The following is a 26,834-nucleotide window of genomic DNA, read 5'->3' as shown; positions in this document are numbered from 1 at the left end:
AAGAATTGGAAAAGGTATGTTTCATGCAGCTAATGTTCGTAACGTAAACCACATAGTGTCACTTATACAATGTATTTCGCGATTATATTGAAATATTTAGGAGACATGGGGGTGACCCTTTACTACATTTACCTATACCCCAGATATAAAATTTATCACATTAGACGTACGTGAATATGTTATAGAGATACCACTATAAGTACCCTGAACTTTTCAAGATGATTTCGCGAGTTCTTAAACTAGTAGTACAACAGGAAAGAAGACCAGCGGAACGGGTGACTGACGCTTCCGAATGAGCTCAACGTTTCATGATATTACCAAAACAGCAAACTAGAATATGCCCACTGTAATTCAATCATATCGACAGGTTTTTCAGCTGCTGAGTACCGTCTTAAAAATAACAACAAGGTTTACAATAAATAATAATTACACTTGAACCTCACTCATGACCCCCAGCATCGGAAAACGACTTCAGTTAAATAAAATTACGGAAGTAATGTATTAAATTGTTTTGGTGATGATGCTAGCCACACATGTTTAAAAATAATAATGCCAATGCCTGATAATACCTACATCATATGTTTTCATTTGAAACAATGAGATTTTAAAAAAGCCGCGTCTATGCATATTCCAAACATACACTTGACCTTCACTGTTTTCAATATATGGACATTATGGCAGAGACTTTCACGTTGATATAAATCAAAGTACTGAAACCATGATCGATAAAAATAAAGAAAAGATAGCAATGCAAAAACCTGATGCTTCTTTTCCAAAGATTTTAGGTTGCAATTTCCTCTGATTAAATTTTGGAACAATCCGTTTCAGCCGAAAGGTCATCTTCAAGCGAAAACAAGTTACAATAGGGACGGAACACTATGTGCCCCAAATAACTGAACGTATGCGAGTTCAAGGAAAAAATGGTTTCAAAGGGCAAAGGGCGGCTACGTAAACGATAGCCTTCAAAGCAAGTGGTACCCAGGGGAATTGAATATATCGACATCCTGCTGAAATACACATTTTAAAACGCCAGCAAGCAATAATAATGCTCATTGAACAGAGCCTTTACTTTCCTCCGTTATACACGGAGTCATTACTCCAGCATTTCGGCCGAAATTCTACGCACAAAAATTGTCCAATTTCAATAATGTCGAAAGAAAAGAAATCTGAGGAAAAATCATACGCATTCAAAATAATAATAATATAAATAGAATTTAAAATCACAACATATACTACAGCTAACAGCAGAAAATAGTTTAAAAACTGCTAAAATTTCCGGAGCATGCAGGTTAAATAATTGTAAAATCTTTACCTAATTCAATCACTTAAGAAAGACAACGAAGCAACAATTTGGGCATTTCGCAAATGGCAAAACGGTGTTGATGAATTTAGCACAAAAAGGTAAGAGAACGGTCAATTGATACCTTAATGATAATAATTGCCTTTAACCCCGACGGATTCCATCAAAAGCTTTTTCATAATCCCAGGGACACTCAGGTTGCCAGAATTCGCCCAATCCGAGATATATTTCCATGCAAGGCATAATGCAAGTGACTTCACGCGCAGTCGATTACATAATGTAAATACCAAGGAAGGATATCGCTGTGAATAAAACTCATTGGACAAGTCGGGTATTCAAAACCGGATCTCCCAATTGCCGGTCAGATATTACTGCCAACTACTAGAGATTACTACCCTGGGGTTCTACTTTTGGTCTGCAAGTCACATGGTATAGAAAATGAGTCCCCATATTCCGTCCTGCTAAAATTAATACACGATTATCAACGACACGAAACAACGGTGACTTTGCCGAAGTGATAACCGAGGTCCTTACTCACATGCATCTCCCCGGCAACGTAGCCAATGTCCTGTCATAGTCGTGATCAAGATTCCCTCCGCGTTCGTAACTTAAGGGAATAGTGGTGTAAATGAACACAAATCTGACCAGCGAAGGGAATATTATCCACGTTCGATTCCCTGAGGAACTAAAAAAAAAAATAATTTCGAATCATATAATCGTGTAGGCATACTCATTGACACTGCCAAGGCAGTAGCAGAGTCTTCAGATGTCACGGGGATGCTTTTACCGGACCAGGACCGGGTCTACAACTCATTCGCATGTAGAATATTTTCGGAACAGTGACACATGTCACATCTTACCTCACCTCTTGATAATGACCTGAAAATGTCGAAACCGGTTGAGTTACTTAAATAAATACCACCGTGTGGAATATAAATGTTTACTTAACAATAATGTCACCATTCCAAAAAGTGAACACTCAAACCAATCATTTCATACTGGTAGAACATGACATGTTTCACTGTTACCCCATTTCATCAGAGGAGGCTGCATTTTAGGAAGAAATAAATGAATGAATGGTGATCGCGTTGAATTAACTAAGGATAGAGCAGGAATGATTAGGATAGGCTAGGAGTGGGATAATATCGCGCTGTCTTTTGAGGCAACTCGAGGTAACACAAGTGAAACCTGGAATTTGAGGATGCTTCGAGAGGGATTTGGTCGTGTGTTGGGAAGGAGGGGGTGGGTGGGTTTGGGTTGTTACCTGGTGGTAGTAGGAGAGCGGCGAGTGATTGTAGTAGGAGGAAGACACGTTGTAGAGCATGGCCGACCCCGCGCCCCCCGCCTCCTCTGCCCCCGCCTCAGCCACTCCGCCCCCTCACGGCAGCACCACCAGCCGCGGCCCCACGTCAGTTGGGCCCCGAAAAAGGACCTCCGCCGCCCATGCCACCAACAACACACTTGCCACCAGAAAAAGCACTCGCTATCAATCCACACACGAGGGAAAGTATCCGGAAACGACTGGGATGCGTCGCCGATCAACCCTTCCAAATCCACTCGCGGCGTTTCAAACTGCACGCATCATTATTCCAGCCAGCAGAGTAATCAGGCGCCCGCGAGCGGAAGGCCTCTTCACTTTCTTTCTTTCAAAGATTACCCCTCTTGGACACGAACAAAATGAGGTACAGGACGATGACAATTCTCCAGTGAGTCTCTCGGGATTTTAAAACTCGCACTGACCTGAAATGATGCCCACTGCGGTCGGAGAGAAATTCTCCCAAACTGTTTACGACGAGCACAAATCTTCACGAATTTTTTTCTCTCCTCCTGACAGGAGAGCAGTTCTTCCCGGCTGTTCTCTTCAAATGAAACAGGATCACAGTTCTCCCGGAGTGATCTATCTCTCCGCGGCAGAGGCAAAGAAGGCCGTTTGCGCGAAGGATAAGCGGCACCAAAAAGCACTACGGTGCGCAGCCTCCCAAGAGGAAGGTATGCAGGGAGCAGGCGGGAAGTGAACGGACCTCGCCCTGCCTCTCAAAGGCGCTTCTCGAGGGTCGTACGGGTGAGACGGATGCACGGAAGAGGCGCACGCGTCCCTCACAGCACGGATCACGGACAGAGACTGCTGCGGGCGGAGCGGAGGGAGGGAAGCGGGGGGTGGGTGGGGGCGAAGGTGGCGGCGCCCTGCGGCCGACGAGCGAAGCGCGCATCCCCCCACCCCCCAACTCCCTCCTCCTGACGTCACGCCTCGAGAGAGAGAGATGAGAGGGAAAAAAAGAGCAGCGGGATGCGCAAGAGGGGTGTGGGGCGAAAGGGGAGAGAGAACAGTTGAAGGTGCGAGGGCGTGGGGTGGGGACATGGATCCGGGGACGCGGAACGAGGCGACCAATGAGAGGGCCCTTCCGGGTGTCGACGCGAGAACCGGTTGCGGGCAGCCAATGGGGAAGCAGGGCGGGTGTCGCCTCCCCTCGGCGAAAGGCGGCAACAGACGCACGGGAGGTGGGCCTTACGCGAAAGGGGTGGATAAGAAGGGGGATGATACAATGAATGCACTCCCCTTGGAGAGGGAGGCTGGGCTGGGGGTTGGGGAGCACGAAAGGGTGAGTCATTAAAAGAGAAGGCGCGAGGATTGATGACCACAACCAATCACTCGATGATCGAGGAGAACGAGCGACACATCTCAATTTGACTCGAAAATCCAGAAACATGGACCAATGAAAAAACCAAGTCGAAAAGATCTTGGCCTGTAGAAGGATGGCGAAAATCAAATGAACGGATAGGGTGATAAAGGAGGAGACATAGCGAAAAACAGGATAAATAAGTCACAATGAATGCACAATGCCATAGAAAAGCACAGCGGGTTAACGATGGAATGAAACCTATCAAGCAGAGGTAAGATTTATCGGGGGGAAAACTTAAAGAAAAGACGACGAAGAGGTCCAAGAGATGTGCACCGATTTGGAGAAAATGCAGACGGGACGAGAAATAAGGATCACAAGGAAGTAAAAGAACTGGCATGGGATCCGAAGAAATAAGAGGGTCGCAGCACAAGAATCCTCGCCTTGCAATTCAACGAATGATGCTCCAAATTCCAGGTGATTTCACTTTCCATTCAATACGCGTAGAGACGGCCACTGAGTAGATTCCATGCGAAAAACGCAAACCCTTCATTGAAATAAACCAAGCAGTTGGCTGCTGTCGGTGTTCCGAAAATCTTTACGGGACAGACGCACAGCCATTAGCTACGTATTGGTACAGAGCTAAACTCTCTCTCACACACTCACTTGGTGATTCAAGCCGAAGATTCGTACGTATGGGTGATAGTAGAGATCGCCCCAAACTAAACCACTGGCGAGTGAATATCACACATTCATTCCTTTCCCTGGGTAAACTCGCAAAGAGGATTAGGTTTGCGGGCGTCCGAAGGCTAGACCCTGGGTTAGCAGCTATGTACCATACCCATGGGACTAACACGCTGCCCCCGACACTATGTATCGTGCTATAAATTAGTCTTACTATTAATAGGGACGGTCATAATGTAATTTATCACTATTTAATACCTGGAATTCATATAATGTAAATTCAAGGTAGTGAAAGTAAACGATAATTGAAAAAGAGAAGCAAAAGACCATAAATATACATATATTCACATAGCCCGAATTCATGAAAGAGGCAAAATATCCAGAATCCATCATTGTGCTTTTGCGAGTAACTAAGTACAAAGGAGACCCCATTGTATATATGAGTAGAAAATGAAGAATTGCTCTTGAGGCTGACTTGCACATATTAACTTTTCCATTTAAAAATTTCCGAGTGCATTCCTTGTCTGTTCCTCTGAAGAGGAGGGAAACACCTCGGATCAATACTCTAAAAAGGCTATTCGGGCTTCCAGCCGGGTGGTCTCTCTCCATTATGCCGACGTTTCGGAACACGAGTCGGGTCCCGTCCTCAGGGCTAATGATGAGTGGATGAAGTAAGCCTTTTTAGAATATATTCGCCGGGAAAGCATCGTATCTTACCTCGGATCAATATTTACAAGCAGCGCATCTAGAGAGAATGGAGTAAAATATCCAATGATGTTCATAGCTCAGGCTTCCAATTCCAGATTGAACTGCTCTCGCGGGAGGGTATGTTTTCTTAGCAAGGCGATCGCTAACTCCATATCCGTGAAAAGAGTGTAATGGAAAAAATATTAGCTCCATTTAACGAGTCATAAAGTTTCAAACGAGTCCTTTTCATAACGAGTCATTAAAGTTTCAACATTTGAAGCGTTGCCTTAGATAGCAAAGCTGACACTAAAAATTCTCCCTTCGACATTTAATACGAAATTAGAGTCCTTTCCGCGACAAATCAGCCACCTTCCTCATAAATATAATCAACGGGCAAAGGATGATATTTTACGCACACAGTTCCCTGAATGCGAATAAAGACACACCGATCCCATAATCCCTAATAATCCGAGAAGATGCATGAATAGTCTACCATCCAATACGTCACATCGCTCTCTCTCTCTCTCTTGATTCATCTTTGGAACTCGTTCCATCAATCGAGCGTGCGCGGTCAAGGGCAAATGGCACAAGAGCCAATGACTCTAATCCCAACCCTAGCCCCCATAATTAACGAATCTCCTGCAACAATTTGCAAGGGCACCATTACCTGAGCGTAGTTCAAAGCATGAAATTAATCTCATTAATAATTCTCAGGGTTGAATACTTGCTGATAACGTCAACGATATATGGATAAACCCCATCGATCACGGTGGACTGTATGCTGATTACAAAATCCGATGAATAGAGTCGAGAACGAGGAGGTTCCTAGCATCAGTCATCATCATTCCAAGCATCATGCCGAGAAGGATAGGGGAGCACAATAGACTTCATCGCGATATGAAACATGGTATTGTGTCATAGTTTAAGCTGATTTCTTAATTAATTACCGATGAATACTCCCAGTAATAATGAGGTGGTTATGTAGCATAGATTCTCTTCCATACCCTTTGATGTCGAGGAACGCAGATCTGATCTTAATTAGAGTCGAAATGAACGCTTGCAGGGAGTTAACTCCTGCGATATAAACTCGCGTTTCATTGTGGAGGCAACAAAATTGAAACAGCTTAGTTTATGTTGGGGATAGGGATAATTCACGCCCTACCAAACAAACCTCTTAGGTATCACGAACACACAGGTGAAAAATAAATTTCCGACTACTCATGCCTAACTCAGGGAAAATGCACCTGGCCAGTATATGGAACCACAATCGTCCTTACGCAATTCCGACCAATAAGCACAACTCCAACAGCATGCATGTTAAGCGAGCGTCTATACTGAGACACATACGGGAGATGCGACGGAGTTCGCCATGCCATTGTCTCACTCGACGCGAATTCTCGGAAGCGAACTCGGGTGAGCCCCAGTTGAGCGGAGCATGAGCCATCCCAATGAGTCAACTATAAATTCCACTCTGCCGACACGGAAACATTATACGCATTCAGAGGCGGCCTCTCTCCATTCAAGAGAAATGCTTCGGATGCGGTGATTTCAACGACTGCAACGACCAAGCGATCGGCTTAATTTCAACACTTTATATACGAGATCGTGCGTTCGCTCAGAAAAGAACAGCAATACGCTCGGTCACTAGCATTAAACAAAAGAGAGAACACCGCAATTTTTGTTGCAATGTTAACACAGCCACACGCATAACTTGCGAAATGAGAATGAAACTCAGTTATAAAGAAATAAGACTCATAAATCATCACCAGAATGAGTTTTTACCAGTACTCCAATTAAAAACTCCTTACTTAAAGTATTTTTGCTCGTATACCTCCATTACAGCACAACCATTGCCAAATTCAAGATCATACAGTCATCACGGCAAACGGTCATCCCGGAATCAATACTTAATGAATAAAAACCAGCAGAAACATAGCTTTCGTTATAGTTTACGTAATAATCCAACCATTTTATTACTTAATAGAGATCTTTTTTTCTTTCTTCCTTCACACTATCGCTGACAAACAATAAAATACATATTGTAGCCATCAACTCAACAAATCATTAAACAATGCCTCGTTTTCGGCCTCACCGCTTTGCACTGAGCTCAATTCAACAATCAGTCGTCAACTATCCAAAATGCATCTTATGTGGATTGACAACGCTTGCCGAGGGCTTTTGTTCAAAGGGAATACTTCCGCAAATGTTAAAATAATAATTTTTACTCCACACACAAATTACATGACAATAGCAAAATTGAGTAATTTTAGGTAGCCACGAAGGATAATCTGTTTGAGGCTACCATCCAAAATAATAATACATTATGCTTTACATATAGTGAAGTTCATTTTGTGTTACTTTGATAATCTATACTAACAAAGCAAAGAAGTACGTACATGAAAAAAAACAACTTAAGTAGTATTTAAAATTCACTTACATCAATATTTTATAACAATATTTCTTCTATACTTTCTTTAGTGAGAAGCCAAGAATGTGCATTTTGCAAAACCTTTTTCAAAGACTTTGAATTAAATATGTCTGGGTTAACAAATTATAAACCTTTGGTCCTACGTACAAAAAACATCTTTCAAACAAAGTCAAATTTGGTTGTGGTAAGGGCACACTTATTCTTCTACACAGCTAAAATAAAAATATTTTTATTAATCAAACGCTCTGGACAATTTCGAATGGCAAAAAAATTTTTTCAAGGGATTCGAGCAAGGGCAGGGCATGAAGGAAGGACGCCAGCGAAGACGAATGGCGCCAGGCGGTCGCGAAAGAGACGAGGAGTCGGGAGAGGTGCGGTGGCTTGTGGCGAGAGAGCGAGCGTCCCTCGGAGCGGACAGTGGAAGGCATTCAGAGCAGACAATGGAGGAGCGAAATTCAAGACAAAAGACGGAAGACAAAAGACGACATATCAAACCTCCCGCATGTGCCGAGGGTCCGTGACCAAACCACCACCGCCCCCATGCCCACTTCGGCCGAGCAGACGTTTCGCCCGCACCACCACGGACCTTAGGAGGAGAGGACGCATGAGACACCATCCCATTGTGAGCTCAAAGTGCTAGACGAATAGGTAAGGGAAACGCTGGCATTGTCTCACTCTCCAACGACTATTCGAATAGTGTAAATCACGCCAAAGCGGTCATTAGTATTTCTAATAAAACACTATTTAGCTACTACAATGGGTTTTGAGCTGGAACACTCCATTAAATATGTCTCCTCTAAATTAAAATGCGTTGCGGGCCCGATTTGACCTAAAAATAGGTAAAATATGAAAAAAATATTGATATTGGGGCTGAGACGAAGAAACTAGTCGAGGTCATTGATAAAAATAGAGTAAAAAACGGGACTCATTTCTTGAGAAATAATTTTCACAAAGTTCACTCGTTTGGGATTGAATGTAATAGATAAAAAATATGCATTAAGCAAATTCGAAGTCACCAAAGGGTATTTTACCCTGAAAAGATGTTAGCACCAACTTAAGAAAAGTGCGGGTATTCCAAATGGGACTGACAAATATTTTGCCTTCTTGATCCTATGAAGTGCGCTTGATGGGTGAGCAGCATTTATATGGATCTTCATTCAAATCCAGGCCGACGAAAATATTTTATTTTCCTCGATGATATTTATGCGCCTCAATTTGCCTCAACGTCGGCCATGTAACGTTCATCGTCTTACAAAAACAGGAAGAGGGAATAATATTTGTCACAGCATTGCAGACATTAGAATAGAATAGAATATTTTTATTATGCTCTAGGTAAAACATATGAGAGCAAAAAATAGAAAATACAGGAAATGTACAATAAAAGGAATTTTGACAAAAATAATGCATTATGGAGATTATTTCTAGGCTAACAAGTAGAGATATTTATACAAAAAATGTAAAATATTCAATACTAATAACACAAAAATATAAGTTTTAACTTATACAGTATTGAACACACACATACATATACACATTTATGTAGAGTTTTGATAACATCACAACTTTTAGGTGATAACTCTAATGAGTTGAGGAGACTGAATTAAGCCCCGGACTTCAAATAGGAGTACAGCCTTCTTTTAAACGACCGAAGTGATTGTGACATATCTATATTTGGCGGAAGAGAGTTCCAGAATCTAGACGCAGTTGGATGAAAAGATTTGAAATATATATTGGTGCGGGCTTGAGGAATTTGAAGGTCAGAAACACGGCGGGTGGGAATTCCAGTAACTTTTTTGCGGTGGATGAATAATTCGCACAGGTATGCAGGAGTCTGTTTTTGGAATAAGGAGAACAGAAAAGATCCCACGATATAATCCCTTCGGCTGTGAAGAGGTAACTAATTCAGATCAGTGTAGAATTTGGACAAATGTCCATCTCTACGTAAATCAAATATAGGGGAGCATGTTAGCCTAGTGGGTGAAGCATTAGGCTGCTGATGGAGGTTTCCCGGGTTCAAATCCCGAGTAAAGCCTTCGCACACCCCCATACGAATATTCTCGAAGGAACTGGTCCCCCTACGATCAATGTGTGAAGTTAACACGCCTGTCCACCCCTCCGTGATGATTGCGACTCTCCCATTACTGTGAGACATCTCCTGACAGAGTGTGAGAAATACCGTTCTGTGCGCCATCGGCTGAACATCGGGGGAGACCTAGGGCACATTCTAGGAGACGACCCTGATAGTATCAGCCGAGTCATAAAGTTTTCAATAGAGACCGGGCTAATTAACAGTGTTTAAATTCCAACCTTTTTATCATCTGACCACCACTTCTTTAACAAAATTTTTTTGAATGTTTAAATGTTTTTTTGAATTATAATTTAAAATTTTGATTTTATAGTTTGTCAGTGGTGCAAATGAGCTTAGTTGTCGATGCACCCTAAAAACAAAATACTACTACTACTAGAATATCTACTAGAATACTACAAATAAGAAATACATACCCCGAATGCTAACCTAGAGATCGCAGGTTCGATTCCCGCCTGCGTGGTTTGACCAACATCCAGGGCATGGATGTATGTGATTGTCAAACAAGTTAATTGTAAGAGAGGACTATCTCGTTATTCGCTCGTGAAATAAAGACGACATTAATATTATTATTACTACTCATACTACTTAACACGTCTGTCGCCTAGTCAGGGGTAAGCTCTATCCTCACCTTATCAAACCGAACTTCGGGTAAAATCACTGAGTGAGTGAAAGCCTTATGTTGGCAGTAGCGACTGCGCGCCCTATTCGCCGTGAGATCCCTGACCGCCCTCGTGAGGGGTTGTGATGAATAAAACGATGTGGAGAGGGGAAGGGGAGAAGGATGGAACTGAAAAGACCGACCAAACGATTGCGTTCAGCCGGATTGCACGAAGACCCGAAATCCTGCTTCACTAAAAGAATAGGGTAGTTTCCTTCATCAAAGAAAACGAAATGCATTGATTGCGATTCGTTACTCACTTACTCCCATTAGTGTAGTCATAATATAAAAATTATTTGGTTTTAGAAATCCCAGTTTAGACGATTGGCAATGGTCAATTTCAACCTCATTTGAAAAAGGCCAGATTGGCGCCCATGCAATACCACTCCACGTGACGTCACATGGACCTAGTTTCTATACGAGTAGATAGGAGTTTTACATCGTCTGAGATTACCGATGCATGCATGAGGCACAGAGCTCAGGGAAACATCTCTTAATAATCACCCATTAAAATTTCCTAAGTTCAGAAAGTTTCCTTTGTTTGATAGGGTATTAATAATCCATATTCAAGCCAAGCGTTACCTGCTAGCAGGGTACTCAGCTACCTGCTAGCAGCCTGCGTCGTATCAGCGCTCAAATCCTCGCCCCAAGGTCATCTCTTACGGCGACAGCTGGTACCAGAAATACGTAACACGGACCTTTCCCAGTATTCCTACTTAGCCGTCGTGTTTTCACGCGCTTGAAAATTTTCACTTTTCGTTTAATCGCGAAAAATAGGTATCGTCATTAAAAAATATAAAAGCGTGAAATGCGTACTCCAGGAGTAATAATCTTTCGATTAAGGCAATAAAAAAATAATAGGAAACCACCCTATTCCCTCGATGAAAGGTTGAGATGAGTTGCGATGGGAAAATTCTTCCCCATTCAGCCATTCTCGCTTAAGTTAAAGATATTAAAATGGGAAAGTCGCCTTTTATCATTCCAGAGTTGGGATTTGATGAGAAATGTGGTTCATGTACTCAATCATCTAAGATTTGGGGAAGTACCAAATAGGGTGGTTTCCTATTATTTTTTTATTACCTAAATCGATATATTATTACTCCTGGAGTACGCATTTCACACTTTTAGATTTTTAAATGACAATATCTATTTTTCGTGATTAAATGAAAAGTGAAAATTTTCAAGCGCGCGAAAACGCGACGGCTAGGTATGAATGCCGGGAGTGAGGTGACCTTGGGGCGACGGCAGGTGCGCCGCTAGGCGCAGGTTTCTAGCAGGTAGCAGAGTACCCTGCTAGCAGGTAGCGCTTGGCTTAAAAAACGATTATCAATACCTTATCAAACGCAGGAAACTTTCCGACCATAGGCAGTTTTAGTAGGTGATTATTAAGACATGTTTCCCTGAGATCTGTGCCTCATGCATGCATTGGTTATCTCAGACGATGTAAAACTCCTATCTACTCGTATACAAACTAGGACCCTGTGACGTCACGTGGAGTGGAATCGCACGGGCGCCAATCTGTCCTTTTTCAAATGCCGTTAAAATTGACCATTGCCTTTCGTCTAAACTGGTATTTCTAATACCGAATAATTTGTATATTATGAATACACTAATGGTGGGTAACGAATCGCAATCAATGCCTTTCGTTTTCTTTGATGAAGGAAACTACCCTATTGTATGCAGCAGTGTAAAGAAGAGGAACTACGCGAGGCCGATGCGAGAGAACACTTAGCGGCATTATCACCAATGAAAATGACACAAAGTGTTGAAGCCATGGTCTCGCTCGTTGAGTGGTTAATGAAATAGTGTGGAAATTACCATTTGTGTTTTCAACATCAATAAAGAAAATTCCACAAAATCAAGCCTAAAACAATTTTATACAAAGCCAAAGCCTGACAACTTATCAGCGTCGAATTCGATAGAATTTTATACATTACAGAGAAATGTATTTTCATGATTTTCTATCCGTCGCATCATTCTCGAGCCATTCGCATTAAAATAATCGCCGGCTTCGATCTATTTGCAGAATGATGTCGTCACGAGCTTATGTTAATCAGGTCGAATTGACAATTCGCTCGTGGTACACATTCCAATTACTCTAGATCTCACCGCTGCATCGCAAAATACTGCTTGTTCACAAAGTATATCAAGCGGAGGTTTGGTATGGATAATTGAGGGCAGACCTCTACTCAGGCTAAGTCAAAGGTATCGGAATAACACACACTCGGGGATAGGGTAGAAATTCCATTCCCAAAGCAACCTCGCACCTTGAGATTTTTTGCTTTTTGCTTACGAGGACATGGCGATAAAGTCGTAAAAAATTGTTGGAAATTTTTGAAAATGGTGGCCAGTGTTTTCATGAACAATAATTACAACAGCGTTGCTTCTTTGTCAAAAAATATATTGTACAGGTACATTGAGACCAAATGGGAGGGACAAATTACCGAAAGGAGAGGTTTTGTTCTCGGTGGAGAAAGCAGGGAATATGTGTTTCCCGCTGGAAAGACAAGCGGGATATATCAATGATCTCTTCGGAATTTGGAAGTGACCTAGTGGCAACCACTAGACAAGGCAAGGAGAAACCAGAGACCGTGGTTACTTATAATAAATTCATGGGTGTAGTTGATCATTGCGACCAGTTCCTTTTCAAAAAGTAAGGTAACATACGGAATGCGAATATTTTTCGAAATTTAAAATGTTTTTATGCTTTAACTTCCAAATTACGATATAAATAAATAAAAATGCCATGTGAAACGGAAGAGGGCAAAATGTGATGCATGTGTATGAAGCTAAGTACATTGACCTCGGAAAACAGAATTGGAAAGATTTTGGAATTTCCTATGGTAAGCGCTGAGACAAGGAACTACGAGGGTTCGCCGGGATTGGGAGCAGTTAGGAATGGCGACGGGCGAACTAGAAGGCATCAGGGGAAAGCACTTCTGTGGAGAGAGGACAATGGTGCGTCGCACTTACCTACCCACAAAAATATAATGACCAGAGAGGGGGTAGGATCCTCAGGACAACTGCAAGCCTATGAATGTCGGGGGGAAAGCCTACGCAGCAAATGGCCCTTTGGGATAAAAGTCCAAAAATTTAAGTAACAACACGTTTTAGTGCGAAGGAATTGAAATACCGGTAATCAAATGCAAAAGATATTTCCGACAGCCGGGTTACAGCTGTAAAAAAACGTAAACATTTTGTCAGCAATGCTATTCATCCTGTAAAAAATTTATAAAAACGATCAATGAGCCAGAGCAGAAAACGCAACCCTATTATCATTTTGAAATAGAACTAGACAAAAATGTTACAAAAATGTGAGGAGTCAAAGATATTTTATAGATAAAAAAGAAATGTATTAATAAATGTGATACCGATAGCTATCAATCTCTTGCTTATTCCGTATAAAATGCAGTGAAATCAAATAAAGTTCAACAACCAATATTCTCAAAGCCCCAGGATATACTGCGGCAAGAACACTACTTGAAGGAGAGCGAATAAAAGCCTTCACTCGATGGAATGGGCGGCCACAGCCTCCCATCATTACGACGAGGGTGATAATGCAAACTGCGAGGAGTCGAAGATAACATTTTATCGGCGAGCGAGGGCTGCAAAGGGATTGAAAGCCCTCAAAATACCTCCTCGACACGCAAAGGGATACGTCGCCCGCAGGGGGTGGGGGTTGAATGATGTAAGGGGAGGGGGGGGGAGAGAATTGAAATAAAATAAGAAAGGCTCTCCCGTCGACGATCGGATTTCACGCCAGCGCCCCCCAAAGGCACGTCGGGAAAACAAAGGCATTTCCACCCACCCACGCACACACAGAGGGCCCGTGTGCGCTCTCATTCCAGCGCCGACGCCGCGGGGGCGCTGCTGTTTGGGGGAAGGGGGGGAGTGGGATGGAAAACAAGGGGCCAAGTGACAGGAGGGGTGGACTACTCTCAGCCCTCATAGGCAGAGGAGGCGCCTCCCAGCACATCCCTGAAAAAATGTTGGGAAACTTCCTGCTCCAAAGAGACGATGAGAAGAGGGCGCAAGCTAAAATCTACGCACACTCGACGTGGAGCAATCTTACGGCATTGTGCAGCGGATGATTTTGGAATAGAAATAATCTATTTTCAAAAAGAATTTTCGGAAAAAACAGTTAATGACGGAATTAGCTCTGATGTCGTTAAATACATCCTGATCACACAAGGAAGCGTAATCGGCCCCATTTTTTTTTTTCATAAATGGCCTCTACTCCCGAATTACCGGTAAAACGCGCATTTTTACTGACGAAGCTGTCAATCATCGCGAAACTAGTGAAAAAACGGGTAAACACCGCACACACTCAAAATGCAATGACTACCCACGCTAGTGAGATGAAACATAAAAAGTACTGTGATGAACACTCGGGTTCATATGTGCTCACGTGGTACTCACTCACTCGAGTTCCCAGGAATTCCTTCAGTTTCCTGAATGGCATAGAAAAAGAACTTAAGTAACAACCATACTAGTGGAAGGAAGTGGTGAAGGTGTGAAATAACGGGCCAATTGGCAGGCGGACGTTCCTCTGATCCCCGATAGAGGCGCATCCTTCGCCAGCATCATTCATCCTCCTCACATCCCTGGAAAAATGTTGTAAACCCACCTTCAGCACGCTCCGCTCAATTCCAGGCACCGTTGCAGCGAAATCTTTCACCACTGCACAATGGAAGACTTTAAAAATGGTGGATTCTGCCTTGTAATGGTCCAGTTTTACGGGTATCACGGGCGTGATAATGTTTACCACATTCCTAAGGAACTTTGAAATTTTTACTACGCTTTCCACTAATCAGAATGTCGCACAATTTTCCAGTCCATCCATTGCTTCCTGAGGACATGATGGTCCATTTTCCACAAGGAGTGTGTAAGAATAGGTACTTCAAGTCTACAGAAATGTATTTTGCTCTAACTTGCAGCAATTGGATTCCGCTATCGTATTTTATAAATCACGCAATTTACTTCGAAAGGCGCTATCAGACAGCAGCTGGCAGCTGGGATATTTCCAGGGTCTAATTCACCTTGGGTCGAGTACTCAGGTTAATAGTTGAATATTATCATGAATAATTTAGTACCGACAAAAAGCACTCATAATCAAATTAATGCAATGAACACATACAAGCATAATGCAAACAGTTCGAAAATTATAAGGTACTAAAAACGATGGCTTGTTTTACAGTCATGGAACAGATATCGTCAATACACTGTATAAGTCAGGGTATTCATTGCATACTGAATATGTGAAAATAATATAAATTTAAGCCGCAATGATGCCCACACTAATGTGCATGTTGAAATATAATTAATACTACAGAGACCAATCTAGTTGTTCCACTCAGCTGAAGACTATTGGAAGTGTTCATTCGCGTTCAAATACTTCTTATTACTTGAGTGGATACCTGGTTGATCATATTAAATCTTAAGTACACAATGAATTTTATGAACGCTGGAATTGATATTGGAATATAACAAAATTTTATATTTTAGTAAACCATTACGGCACGAGTAAGCTTCACAATTACATCATGCTAACTGGTTGTCTTATCCAAATCTTCAGTACAGCTTTCGCACAAGATTCGTAAAAGACACATTGCCAATAATATAGATAACAAATATTAGCAGCGTTGATAGCTAGTTTATCATTGAAGCTCTAGATCATGTTACTATCGAATGGACCAGCTGTTATAGATCCATAGATTCGTTACATGAGCTTATGATATGCATTTCAAATGAGAGAGTCAGAAAGCTGCCCTAGAGAAAAAATATAAACGTTAAAATACTTAAATAATCAATTAATCGTCTTACACTAAATTATATTTTTGTAATAGAAAAGAGGATATTTATTAATATTAAAACAAAAGCTTGGACGAATTCCGACGTGCGGTTTTTAAGAAAAGTAAATAGAAAAGTTAGTAAACATTTAAAGTTAACAGCAATTAATAAAGGGCATTCAATGAAATTTTCGCTACAGTGAAAATTTTGCAGTGCAATAGAAAGAATTATACGAATCAAGGCACATCTTTTTTTTGGCAAAAATGTGAAAAAACTTAAATTCGCATAAAACGCTCAAAAAAGGTTTTTCCCATAACAGTATTTATTTTGAGAAAAATATGTAGTCACATACAATTTTTCATTAAAATCTGAGACCATAAGGGAAAAAGGTTGGTGAACTTCACTGGGAATGACCCAAATAACATCAAGAAGAACCGACTGGCAGGTTGAGACTAAAGAATTGGAAGATCTATGGCTTGACACGCCATTTTCACTATATATTGATTCAACGAAGTTAAATCCGTCGCAATCTACTTGGTATATGTATAATGCTACGCCTAGTAGCAACGAAGCCCTGGGCTAAGCATCGGTCTCCCACGAACCATTGGATCCCCAGCGCTTTCAATCTCCCGAGTTGATGAATTCTGGTGACAGCCTGAGGCGACAACCCATCCACCGGTTTCAAATTACAAATGCCTCGCAAAGCAATTCGATTTTCGATTATTACCAATCACATGCAACTAAGTGTGAGGCGTTCGAGGCAGCCAAAGGAGAACGGGGCGTGGAAAAGCAGGTCGGGGAGCTGAAGGAAAGCAAGGAGAAATGAGAGAATACAAGCGCAAAGACGAAGAGGCGCTGATGAGAGAGTCGGCACGGGGGTTAGGATAAATGGCCAGGCAAATGGATCACGGTGCAAATAATGAAACGAGAAAGATTTTCAATGTTATGATATGTTGTGTTAATTACTAACACCTCGGGTTTGAACACAGGCGAGTTTTTTCATCTCAGATAGAACGCTTTTAGTCCTTTCTATAGAAAATAATTCTGCGCTTTGTTTATCGGGCCTTCCCACTTGCTAGACCATTTTTTAATGTTTTAGACATTAAAAAATATAGCAATATTAGGGAAAGGCATTCCATGAAAGTTTTACAGTCTTTCGCAATGGCTCGACGACAATTTTGTGGTGAAATAGAAGAAAGTATAAGGTTCAAGGATCGTTTTTTTTTTAAGAGAAACATTTAAATTCCCATAAAACGCACGAAAATTATTTTTTCTCAAAACTGCCTTCAGAGATAAAGATAAACCCATATAGAAGTTTTCATTAAAATCTGAGACCATAAGGGACAAAGGATTGTTGCATTGAGGACGTATGACCCAAATAACACGAGTGAGAACCGATCCGAGTTTTCCCAACTCCGAGAAAATCTACGGGTTCAGTCCTTTTCTCTAAAAAAATAATTCTTTATATTATTCATCGCAAGTGTTCCACTGGCTGGGCCATTTTTCCGATATTCTTATTTCAGGAATTTCATACTTTGATTTTTTATACTTATTTAAATTTAATAATAAGGCCCATTGAGGTACCCTTCAGTCATGCACCACGAAAAAAACCTCATTTTTACACATCTCAATTCGCACCCTCCACGTCCAAACTAAACAAACCTTTCCACGGATCAGTCCGTCATAACTCCGGGAAGGAGATTCTCCCTTCATCCCTGAAGACGGAAGAGCAGTTTGCAGCCAAAACATATCACATATGTAATAAGTTCTTCGCGAATTTTTCACATATTCTATTGCATACGTTGCGATGGCTGACATCGCCGTCGCACTCGTTATGATTATCTTAATGGCCTCTTATGTTGATCTTTTATAGAGGAAGGCTTGCCCCAGTGACTAGGGTATCGTGGCCATTGAGGTTCGCTAGGAGGATACAAATATCATAAAAGACACGGGGTGGGTATAATGCACAATATACGAAATCAAGGGGACCAAGAGGGGGAGAGAGAACGAGAGCCATCTGACCGCACTGCGTCAACGGGAGATTAATCCGAACTCGGCATCGAACGCCCGGAAAAAGACGGCTGAGTTAGCTATCGAAATGTCGGCAGCAGGATATCTGGCCCAGCGGGAAACCAACGAAGTATTTTCAACGTCTTCAATATGTTTTGGTGGCACACTCCGCCACCTGCCGTCTTCTTCCCCGAGAGAATATCGAAGTGAGCAGTTGAAACTTACATTAAGTTTGGATGTTAATTGGCATGCGTAGAAGTCGAGTATTTTTTCGTGCTATATGTGGTACTCCCAGGATATTAATGCCAAAAAATGAAAATTATAGGATTAGGTTAAAAGGATTATCGAAGAACTGGTCAACTGGCGATGCTTAAGCCAAAAGTTATCAATTCCGTCACAGCCAACCAACAACCTTAAGCGCCACCGAAGTACATATTCTATCCTCCCCACCCCTCCCTTCCCCCTCGTTCGGTTGCGCGGCAACGCAGCGCGCAAACGCACCCCCACCCCTTCCGCCCCCGCCAGCCAACCCCCGTCCCCCACCTCCCCTCAAACACCCCCCAACAATCGACTACAAGAGGGGAGGGTACGAACGGGGATATTCATCGATCCACCCTCCGCTCTTCTCCCCAATGGCATCGCCAAACAACAAAACACTCCACCGAACCCGCCCATGCGAACCTCAAACACTCAGAACCATAAGCACTCACTCAGCAGTAAGGCGCGACCCGCCAAGAAGGAGCGAATCCAACAGAAGATAGGCCTCTAACGAAACACCAGAGCAGGACGTTCAAAGGTGGATGCTTCGCATGAATATTTTCCGATTAATCGACATACTGAAATTCGTGCGTAGGTTTCCGCGGCGTTGTTCACGATGACTGCTAATTTCCGGGTTCTCCAGCAACGTTTGGAAGAGAGTTCTGACCAATCAGCGCACAGGAGGAGATCGGCCAGTGCTATATATGACGGCAAAAAATGAAAACTTCTCACCTTCGACCTGAAGACGGAAGCAGGATGGCTTCCGAAACTGTAGTCAACCATAAACGACAGACGCGGCTGGAGAACCCGGAAATTAGCAGTCATCGTAATCGACATACTATTACCCGATCAATCGTGAGTCAATTGTTGCCATGTTAACTGCATTGTGAACTGCATTGTACTTAAAATAATGGAATGCCAGTAGTAGATCCGTTTGATCTTAAAAGCTGCAATTTCATTCGAATTATATGAGAAAAAAAATTATTCAAATGGAGCGCAATTCTAGAGGTCTTTCAGAAGATGCCCAGATGCGCAATTTGGTGGCTTCATTAGGGGACGAGGCATATGCATTTTATTATTAGTATTATTATTAAATGGCTACAAGTAGGCCATTGGCCTGGTGGTAGCATGTACATATGATGCAAAAACAATAGAAAACATTATAAGAAACCCTTGGTCCCTACTTCTTCAACAGCTTTTTAAAAATATGTAAATTTTTCGGGAAGGGCTCAAATAGTTTTGCTGGTAGGTCGTTCCAGTCCCTTATGGTCCTATTCAAGAAGGAGAACTGCTTTGTATTTATCCTTTGTGATCGGCACTTTATCTTGAACTGGTGATAATTTTTTCCAGCAATACTGGGTTTTGATATGTCCCTCCCAAATTCTTTCCATGCTTTTTCCCCACTCATTATTCTCAGCATGCCACATAGCATGCTTCTTTTCCTCCTCTCTTGTAAACTCTTCCACCTTAGAACTCTGAGCATTTCTGAAACACTTTCCGTTTTTTTATGCTTTCGTAACACATACCAAGCAGCCTTTCTCTGCACCTTCTCCAATTTCTTCACCTCTCCTTTAAAATGTGGGTCCCAGACAAGCATTGTGTAAAGTTCAGTGACAAAGGCCCTCTCAAGTAAACTAGCTATTGCCAAAAGAAACTGACGCACAAGCTGGCATGGACTATTTCCCACTCAGGACTAGTGGACACGAGCGAGCGTAATATTATACGCAAGTGATACGTAAAACCTTACGCGCCTACGCCTTTCCCGCGTAAACAGAGTGCACTGACGTTAGTGCGAACTAATGAACTTAGAATAAAACCATTTTTCTTTGTTAAGACCTTTTTGACCCCGCAATATAATGTTACTTGCGCTACTAGTGAAAATGCGAAGTTAAGTCCATAAATTATTGTAGGGGGTTGAGAGGTCACAATTGCACTAAAAGAGTCAGTGAACAATTTGCAGATATTTCATTTCCTTAAAAAGTGCTCATATGTGTTCTCTAGACTTAGTTTAAGACTAAAATATGCTGTAGAAAATTAAATTTAAAAAAGGAATCTATAATTAAGGATGAATGGCCTACTAGCGAGTTCCAGCAATTTAAAATGTGCAAAATACGGGTTGATTAGGTTAAGTTAAAGAGGGGCAAATATGATATTAGGGCATTGCATAATACATTAAATTAAAGGTATTAAACGAGCACACATAAGACAGGTAAAGGTTGTTAACCAGAGTTCTAATAATTCGGCATCTGCATTGGTTTTAGGTCATCATTTGACCCTAGAGAATTAAACAAGAACGTCGCATGATGCGATACTTGCTTGAAAGGGGGTTATGTGTTGAGCATAAATTTGGATAACTATGGAATTAACTTTCTTTCACAGACATAAAGAGTAAACACTGAGAGGGACATTGGGATGAAAACCTCTCACCCCATGCCAAACATCAATAAGGTGGCTCGTAGAGAATTGTGCTAGAGTATATCTACTTCGAAATAGTAGAGTTATTCAAATCCATCAAAGAGATGATGTGTGAGAAAGAAAAGTAAGCCCTTTATGACGCTGAGATGGAAAGGATTCGATCACCACGGAGCCAGAGCGTCACCATGGCAACGACCGTTCCCCCCACCCAACAATATGGCTCCTCCGCAGACGCCATTTCCTTCCCAGAATACCTCCTTCCCCCCCGCCGCGCCCAAGAAAACACTCTCCTCCGGAACGCACTGTTCGCTAAACTCATTTCCTTCCAGCCGCTCCCCTCCCTGCGTCATCCTCCGAGAAACGTATCGAACTCACCCCCCATCTGCACGCGCAACGAATCGAATTCGCCTCTCGCACACCTTGGAAACGGAACACCACCGCCGCTGGAGACACGGGGCCCAGGATCAATAGCAATCATCTTCCACGAATGAAAGTGGGTTTTGCCCACGCACTATCACACTCAGGGTCTTCCTTGATAAAAGAGGCAAACAAATGACATGAGGCACAAAAAAACATTTTTTTGACCTTTGACTTTGAATAAAATTGTTACCACACACGGGATGGATGGGGACTATTCAGGATTTCATAAGAGTGGTATCCTTAATGTTCATGCAAAATTTCAGCCTGTTGCGAATTTATGCAATGGTCAATGTCTATTTTGACTGGGCTATATTAACGAGAGGCGCCATGGGGACCACGACTTAACGTCCCATCTGACGGCCGGAGTTCTGTACTTGAAGTGCGGGTAGTACTGTTAGGAAGCCATTTCTTAGGCCCTCACACTAATCCGACCACAACTGATTCTAACACTTCGCCATCCAATGATTGGTATAATTACTAAATAAATACTGGAACTGAAAAATACTATAAAATTAAGCCATATTTAGCCATAAAATAGAGGCACAAATGATTCTCTATTGATATTTTATACAAATTTGTTCAGTTATCAGTTTTTATTTGCTTCAAACCTCACGTATTTCCTTTATTCATTGTTTTATCATGCCTTTTTAACCAGGTTTCTGTTAACTTCTAATGGCTTAAATTCTGTTTATAATTTATTCCTACCATTTATCGTGACTTCCTGAGCGGTGACAGTTACAGGAAGCCACTCAAAGACTTGACCGGCTCAACAAGACGTCAGGAAGGAGAAATTCTACCAAATCTCGATGGACAACTAGACGAAATAATGTATTAGTACCAATTCCTGTATTTAAGTTCAATACCAAAACAAATACCATGTAAAAGAGCCTAGGCCCAGGGGAAAAGGGGGCCGGATTGTGGCCTCACCTCGGCCTGGAAAAATAAACAGCAAAGTCCATTCAAGTCAAAATTCGACGCATCGCCATCAATGACAAATATTCAATGCCCATCCGTAATATTTAATATCTTCGTGTATATTCGTCCTTCACGAGAAACTACAGTTTTTATCTAATTGAGGAGTGGAGATACATATTTTTTGTCATATAAGCCTTGGGTTACATCCTGTTAATAGACTATTAATATTGATCCCTTTAAAAAAGCCATTGTAATCGATACGAAAGTTTATTATTTTCTTGTTAAATTTTGTTAATTGAGACTTTCTTATACAAATTAAACCGTTAAAAAGATGAAAAAAAAATTTGTGATTCCATTACTCTAATTTTGTCCACGGAGATTTCCTCCTCTACTATTTTTTTGCATCACCAAAATTAATCTATCAGAAATATAACATAGCACATAACCTCAGTAACCATAGTCTTAGATTAAAGAACTGTAATCATAAAGTAATATTGTTTGGGATTTATCAAATTGACGAAAAAATTTCTAAAAATCTATGCGCGTGGAGCAATCATGACACATAACTCAGGGTATGAGCCTAAATAATAAGCAGAATTTCACTCTCTGTCTAGGAACGCCAAGGGGACTACGGATTAACGTCCCATTCGACGAACGGAGTGCAGCGTTTGAAACGCCCTCCACACGGGATTCCAGCAGAGATCGCGCAGCCTCTGCAATACCAACTTCGAGGTTAAAATGCGTGCCCACAGGGTTAGAATATCGCCAAACCCAAATATCGAAAGACCCCATGCCCAAGACGTATTAACTGTGTTCAATATAGAATAAAAAGCAGGGTCAATAGAGAAACATGAAATACCACGACTACTGACGAAGAAAATCTCAAAGAGGAGTATAAAATACCCCTCTATGCATATTGAATGATCAAGGTGCACTGGCATTAAGGGAGCACTTCAGTATGTGGAACTGGGCAATCGAGCGCGGGAGAATACTCCTTCATTGTCCGCAACCACCGATGCATGCGTGTGCGCTGGGTGGCCTATTTGCAGCACGCTGTTCTGACGAAGACTGCATCTGCCTACAATAGCCACGCAATCCACCTCAAAGGCGTAAGACGGTAGGTGTGAGGACACCAGCCGTACCCAAAAGAAGAAAAAAAGAAAGGAAATAGTAGTACCGAATCTCACCTAGCATTTATCAAAGTTCTGTATTGTTCGGGGAAAAACTAATTCCCATATCTATCCGTTCGGCAAAATATCACCCTTCATTTATCGCATCTGCCGGAACTAGAAATATAATGAGGTTCAAAGATGATGTTCTACGTCTTTCTGAAATATATCCATTCTTAATAGCTTGAAAGCAATCTGAAGCCTAAAACTAACCCTCCGAGTTGCTAGCGGCTTCCAGCCTCAATTGAGTCAAAGCAGTGAAACGCTTTTCACTCACTCGTAGGAGGTTTTGACAAATTTCGCAGCTTTCCTCGTAGTTTATTAAGTTGACAATTTCTAAAAAGCTCGTAGCGTTCACGTATTCAACGTGTGGACTGAATTTTTCACTTTTTCATCGAAAATCTTCCCGCTACACGCTTAACGAATCCTTGCTTCTTCACGGCTCGGCAACAAATATGTCTTATAATTGCTGCCCAAGATTATTTTGACGGCGCGACAGCGCAATGAAGATATCGTCTTGTTTCTATGTCAACTTTTTCATAAATTCAATCAAAAGTGGTATTAACATTTCCAGTAGGGAAATCGTCTCAGAACTTCGAATTCAAAGGAAATACCATCTTTTCTTTGCACTTTTTCAATACAATTTTAAACTTTTCAAAGGTCCTCTGAATAATTATTATGTTTCTTATCTAATCTAATAGTTCCGTTGTGAGGGTCGAGCGGTCGGCTGGGGACCTCAGAAAAGATGGCAGCCTATCTGATTTCCACATGATTAGCCGTAGAATTCAATTATAATTCTTCCCTACTTGGGTCTATAACATTCTTGCACACTTTCTAACCCAGAGCTACTTCAAATTTCAAGATTTTTTTCTTATGAAAACTTGAAAATTTTGCAATCAATCATAATTATCGTGGCAACTGAATATTTCGTCATTACAATTAACAACACAAAATAATGCGTAGTTGAGATGTTTCCTAAACAGAGCATATAATATATACATTTTTGATGTTGCTTAGAAGCAACATTGGGTTATAATGGGTAAATGAGGAAATGAGATTTCCAATTTCTATTCTGCTTTCATTTGTTCTCTCTTTATTCGTGTATCTACGGATGAGGCGGGAGTTTAAAAATTCATTTTCTCCCCCATGAATCGTTTCCTGCGATTAGACGAATCATTTTGTTCTGGCGCCACTGCAGCGAAGGAGTTGGTTATCTTCCCATAAGCATATGTCTCTTCGATTTTTTGGAAAAAATTCACACCATTTTTGTCGCTTTCGCCAATGTATTTAAACGCACTTAAAATGATTAAGAGAATTCCTAAACCCGCCGACTGTGATATTCATTCGGTGCTTCGGTTTTTAATGCAAGGAAGATAAAGCCGGCCGAAATTCATCGTCGAATAGGGTGGTTTCCTATTATTTTTTATTGCCTAAATCGAAAGATTATTACTCTTGGAGTGCGCATTTCACGCTCTTAGATTTTCCAATGACGATATCTATTTTTCGCGATTAAACGAAAAGAAACATTTCAAGCGCGCGAAAACGCGACGGCTAAGTAGGAATGATGGGAAAAGTCCGTGTGACGTATTTCTGGTTCCAGCTGTCGGCGTGTGAGGTGACCTTGGGGAGAGGCTTGATCGCTGATACGACCCAGGCTGCTAGCAGGTAGCTGAGAACCCTGCTAGCTGGTAGCGCTTGGCATAAATAAGGATTATTATTGGCCTATCAAACGAAAGAAACTTTCCGAACTTAGGTAATTTTAATGGATGATTATTAAGAGATGTTTCCCTGAGCTCTGTGCCTCATGCAGGCATTGGTAATCTCAGACGATGTAAAAACTCCTATCTACTCGTGTAGAAACTAGGTCCCTGTGACGTCACGTGGAGTGGCATCGCATGGGCGCCAATCCGGCCTTTTTCAAATGATGTTAAAATTGACCGTTGCCATTCGTCTAAACTGGGAATTTTAAAACCGAATAATTTTTATATTATGAATACACTAATGGTGGGTAACGAATCGCAATCAATGCATTTCGTTTTCTTTGATGAAGGAAACTACCCTATTGAAGACGTTCCCACTAGAAATTATGCGGTGACATGGTGGGTTCGATGAAGAACGAACTAATGTCAACGATGAGGCTCGGAAGGAAGCAAATCCTTCGTCAATTATGATCTCGTAAAGGAGAGTCGACGTAAAAGTCGTGAGATCAAAAGAATCACGATTCGGACGGTGCTATATCATGTCCAGACAAGGATGGCACCATCCCACTACCACATCCTCTTGCACTTGGAGCGTGAGCTAGCAGGTAAATGTTTTCAAATTGGCGAAGACGTGAAACACATCGACACACAGGACCACGTAAATAAGTAATTTATAATATGTCCTTTCATTTAATAATTAACTCTTGATCCAATGAAATTGCTTACTATTTTTTGTTTTCAAAACTGCACTTACTTTATAGATACGCCTCGTATTTTGTGAAATCATGGAAGCGACTGTCCTATGTCGTCATGGTTGAATCACTGGCCGAGAAGAGAAGGTGATCGCTGAATTTACACGCCCATTTTACTAAGGGAGGATGACAGAGAAACTTACTCAGTTCGAGTGAAAACGAACGTAGGGAAATGGAGTGATCTCTGAACAGAGGTGGTCGTTTGGAGAGATTAGACTGTTGTTGCATAATGAGAGCGGACGTGGAAATACTTTTCGAAAATATAAATTAAATATTAGCAATGTAACCAATGTAGCAAGCGGTTTTGTCAAAGACTGGTTCCTTCGAGGAAGAGTTCTCGGGTTTCCAGCCGGGTCCAAGGGTTTTTCTGCACCGACGATTCGAAGGCTAAGTCTGCCATCGTCTTCAGGGTGAATAGGACGGACGGACTTCAGGGTGGACGATGTCAGACTTAGCCTTCGAAACGTCAGTGCAGAAAAACCCTTGGACCCGGCTGGAAACCCGAGAACTCTTCCTCCAGTCTATTCGCCGGGAAAACCTTAGATCCTTCGTGACTGGTTCCTTGTTTTTGAGAAATAAATTCAGGTAAATAATAATTTCTAAATCATCGCAAGATAATAAATAAGGTTTATTATTAATTGAAAAAAGAAAAGCATTTACATTACTATTTAGAAAAATATTCCACTGTAATACTTCTAAAAGAATGGAAAAAATGACGAGTTTAAAATAAAATAATTGTCAAAGTTAATTTAATACTTGAGGATCGTGTCAGACCAGACTTCAAAAACACCATGCATTTACTACCAAAGCACCTTTTACTAAGTGAGTAGGAATTGTATTTTTCAGAATTTCCTCTGCATGCTCGTTTCTTAATGTTAAGAGAAGAGTAAATCGTTACTATTCTTCCAGTCTCGTACACAGGATTTAACACCCGTTTTTAC

The 26,834-nt window shown here is 41.6% G+C and overlaps 1 protein-coding gene across 4 annotated transcripts in view; it reads right to left on the bottom strand.

The window, feature by feature from the left end:
• LOC124156504 (eyes absent homolog 2) overlaps window positions 1–26,834 on the bottom strand; it is a 560,747-nt gene that overhangs the window by 318,217 nt on the left and 215,696 nt on the right. The window contains exon 1 of one of the 4 annotated variants that reach the window (XM_046531082.1): window positions 2,565–3,405. The exons of the other annotated variants lie outside the window; for them this stretch is intronic. Within the exon in view, the coding sequence (XP_046387038.1) occupies window positions 2,565–2,624 (60 nt within the window). The 5' untranslated portion in view covers window positions 2,625–3,405. Of the gene's footprint in view, window positions 1–2,564; window positions 3,406–26,834 lie in introns of those variants that run through there. 4 annotated transcript variants of the gene reach the window in all.

Source organism: Ischnura elegans, chromosome 3, assembly GCF_921293095.1.
Source record: "Ischnura elegans chromosome 3, ioIscEleg1.1, whole genome shotgun sequence".
In the NCBI taxonomy this organism is placed as follows: domain Eukaryota; kingdom Metazoa; phylum Arthropoda; class Insecta; order Odonata; family Coenagrionidae; genus Ischnura; species Ischnura elegans.
This window is presented reverse-complemented; position numbering and strand designations above follow the sequence as displayed.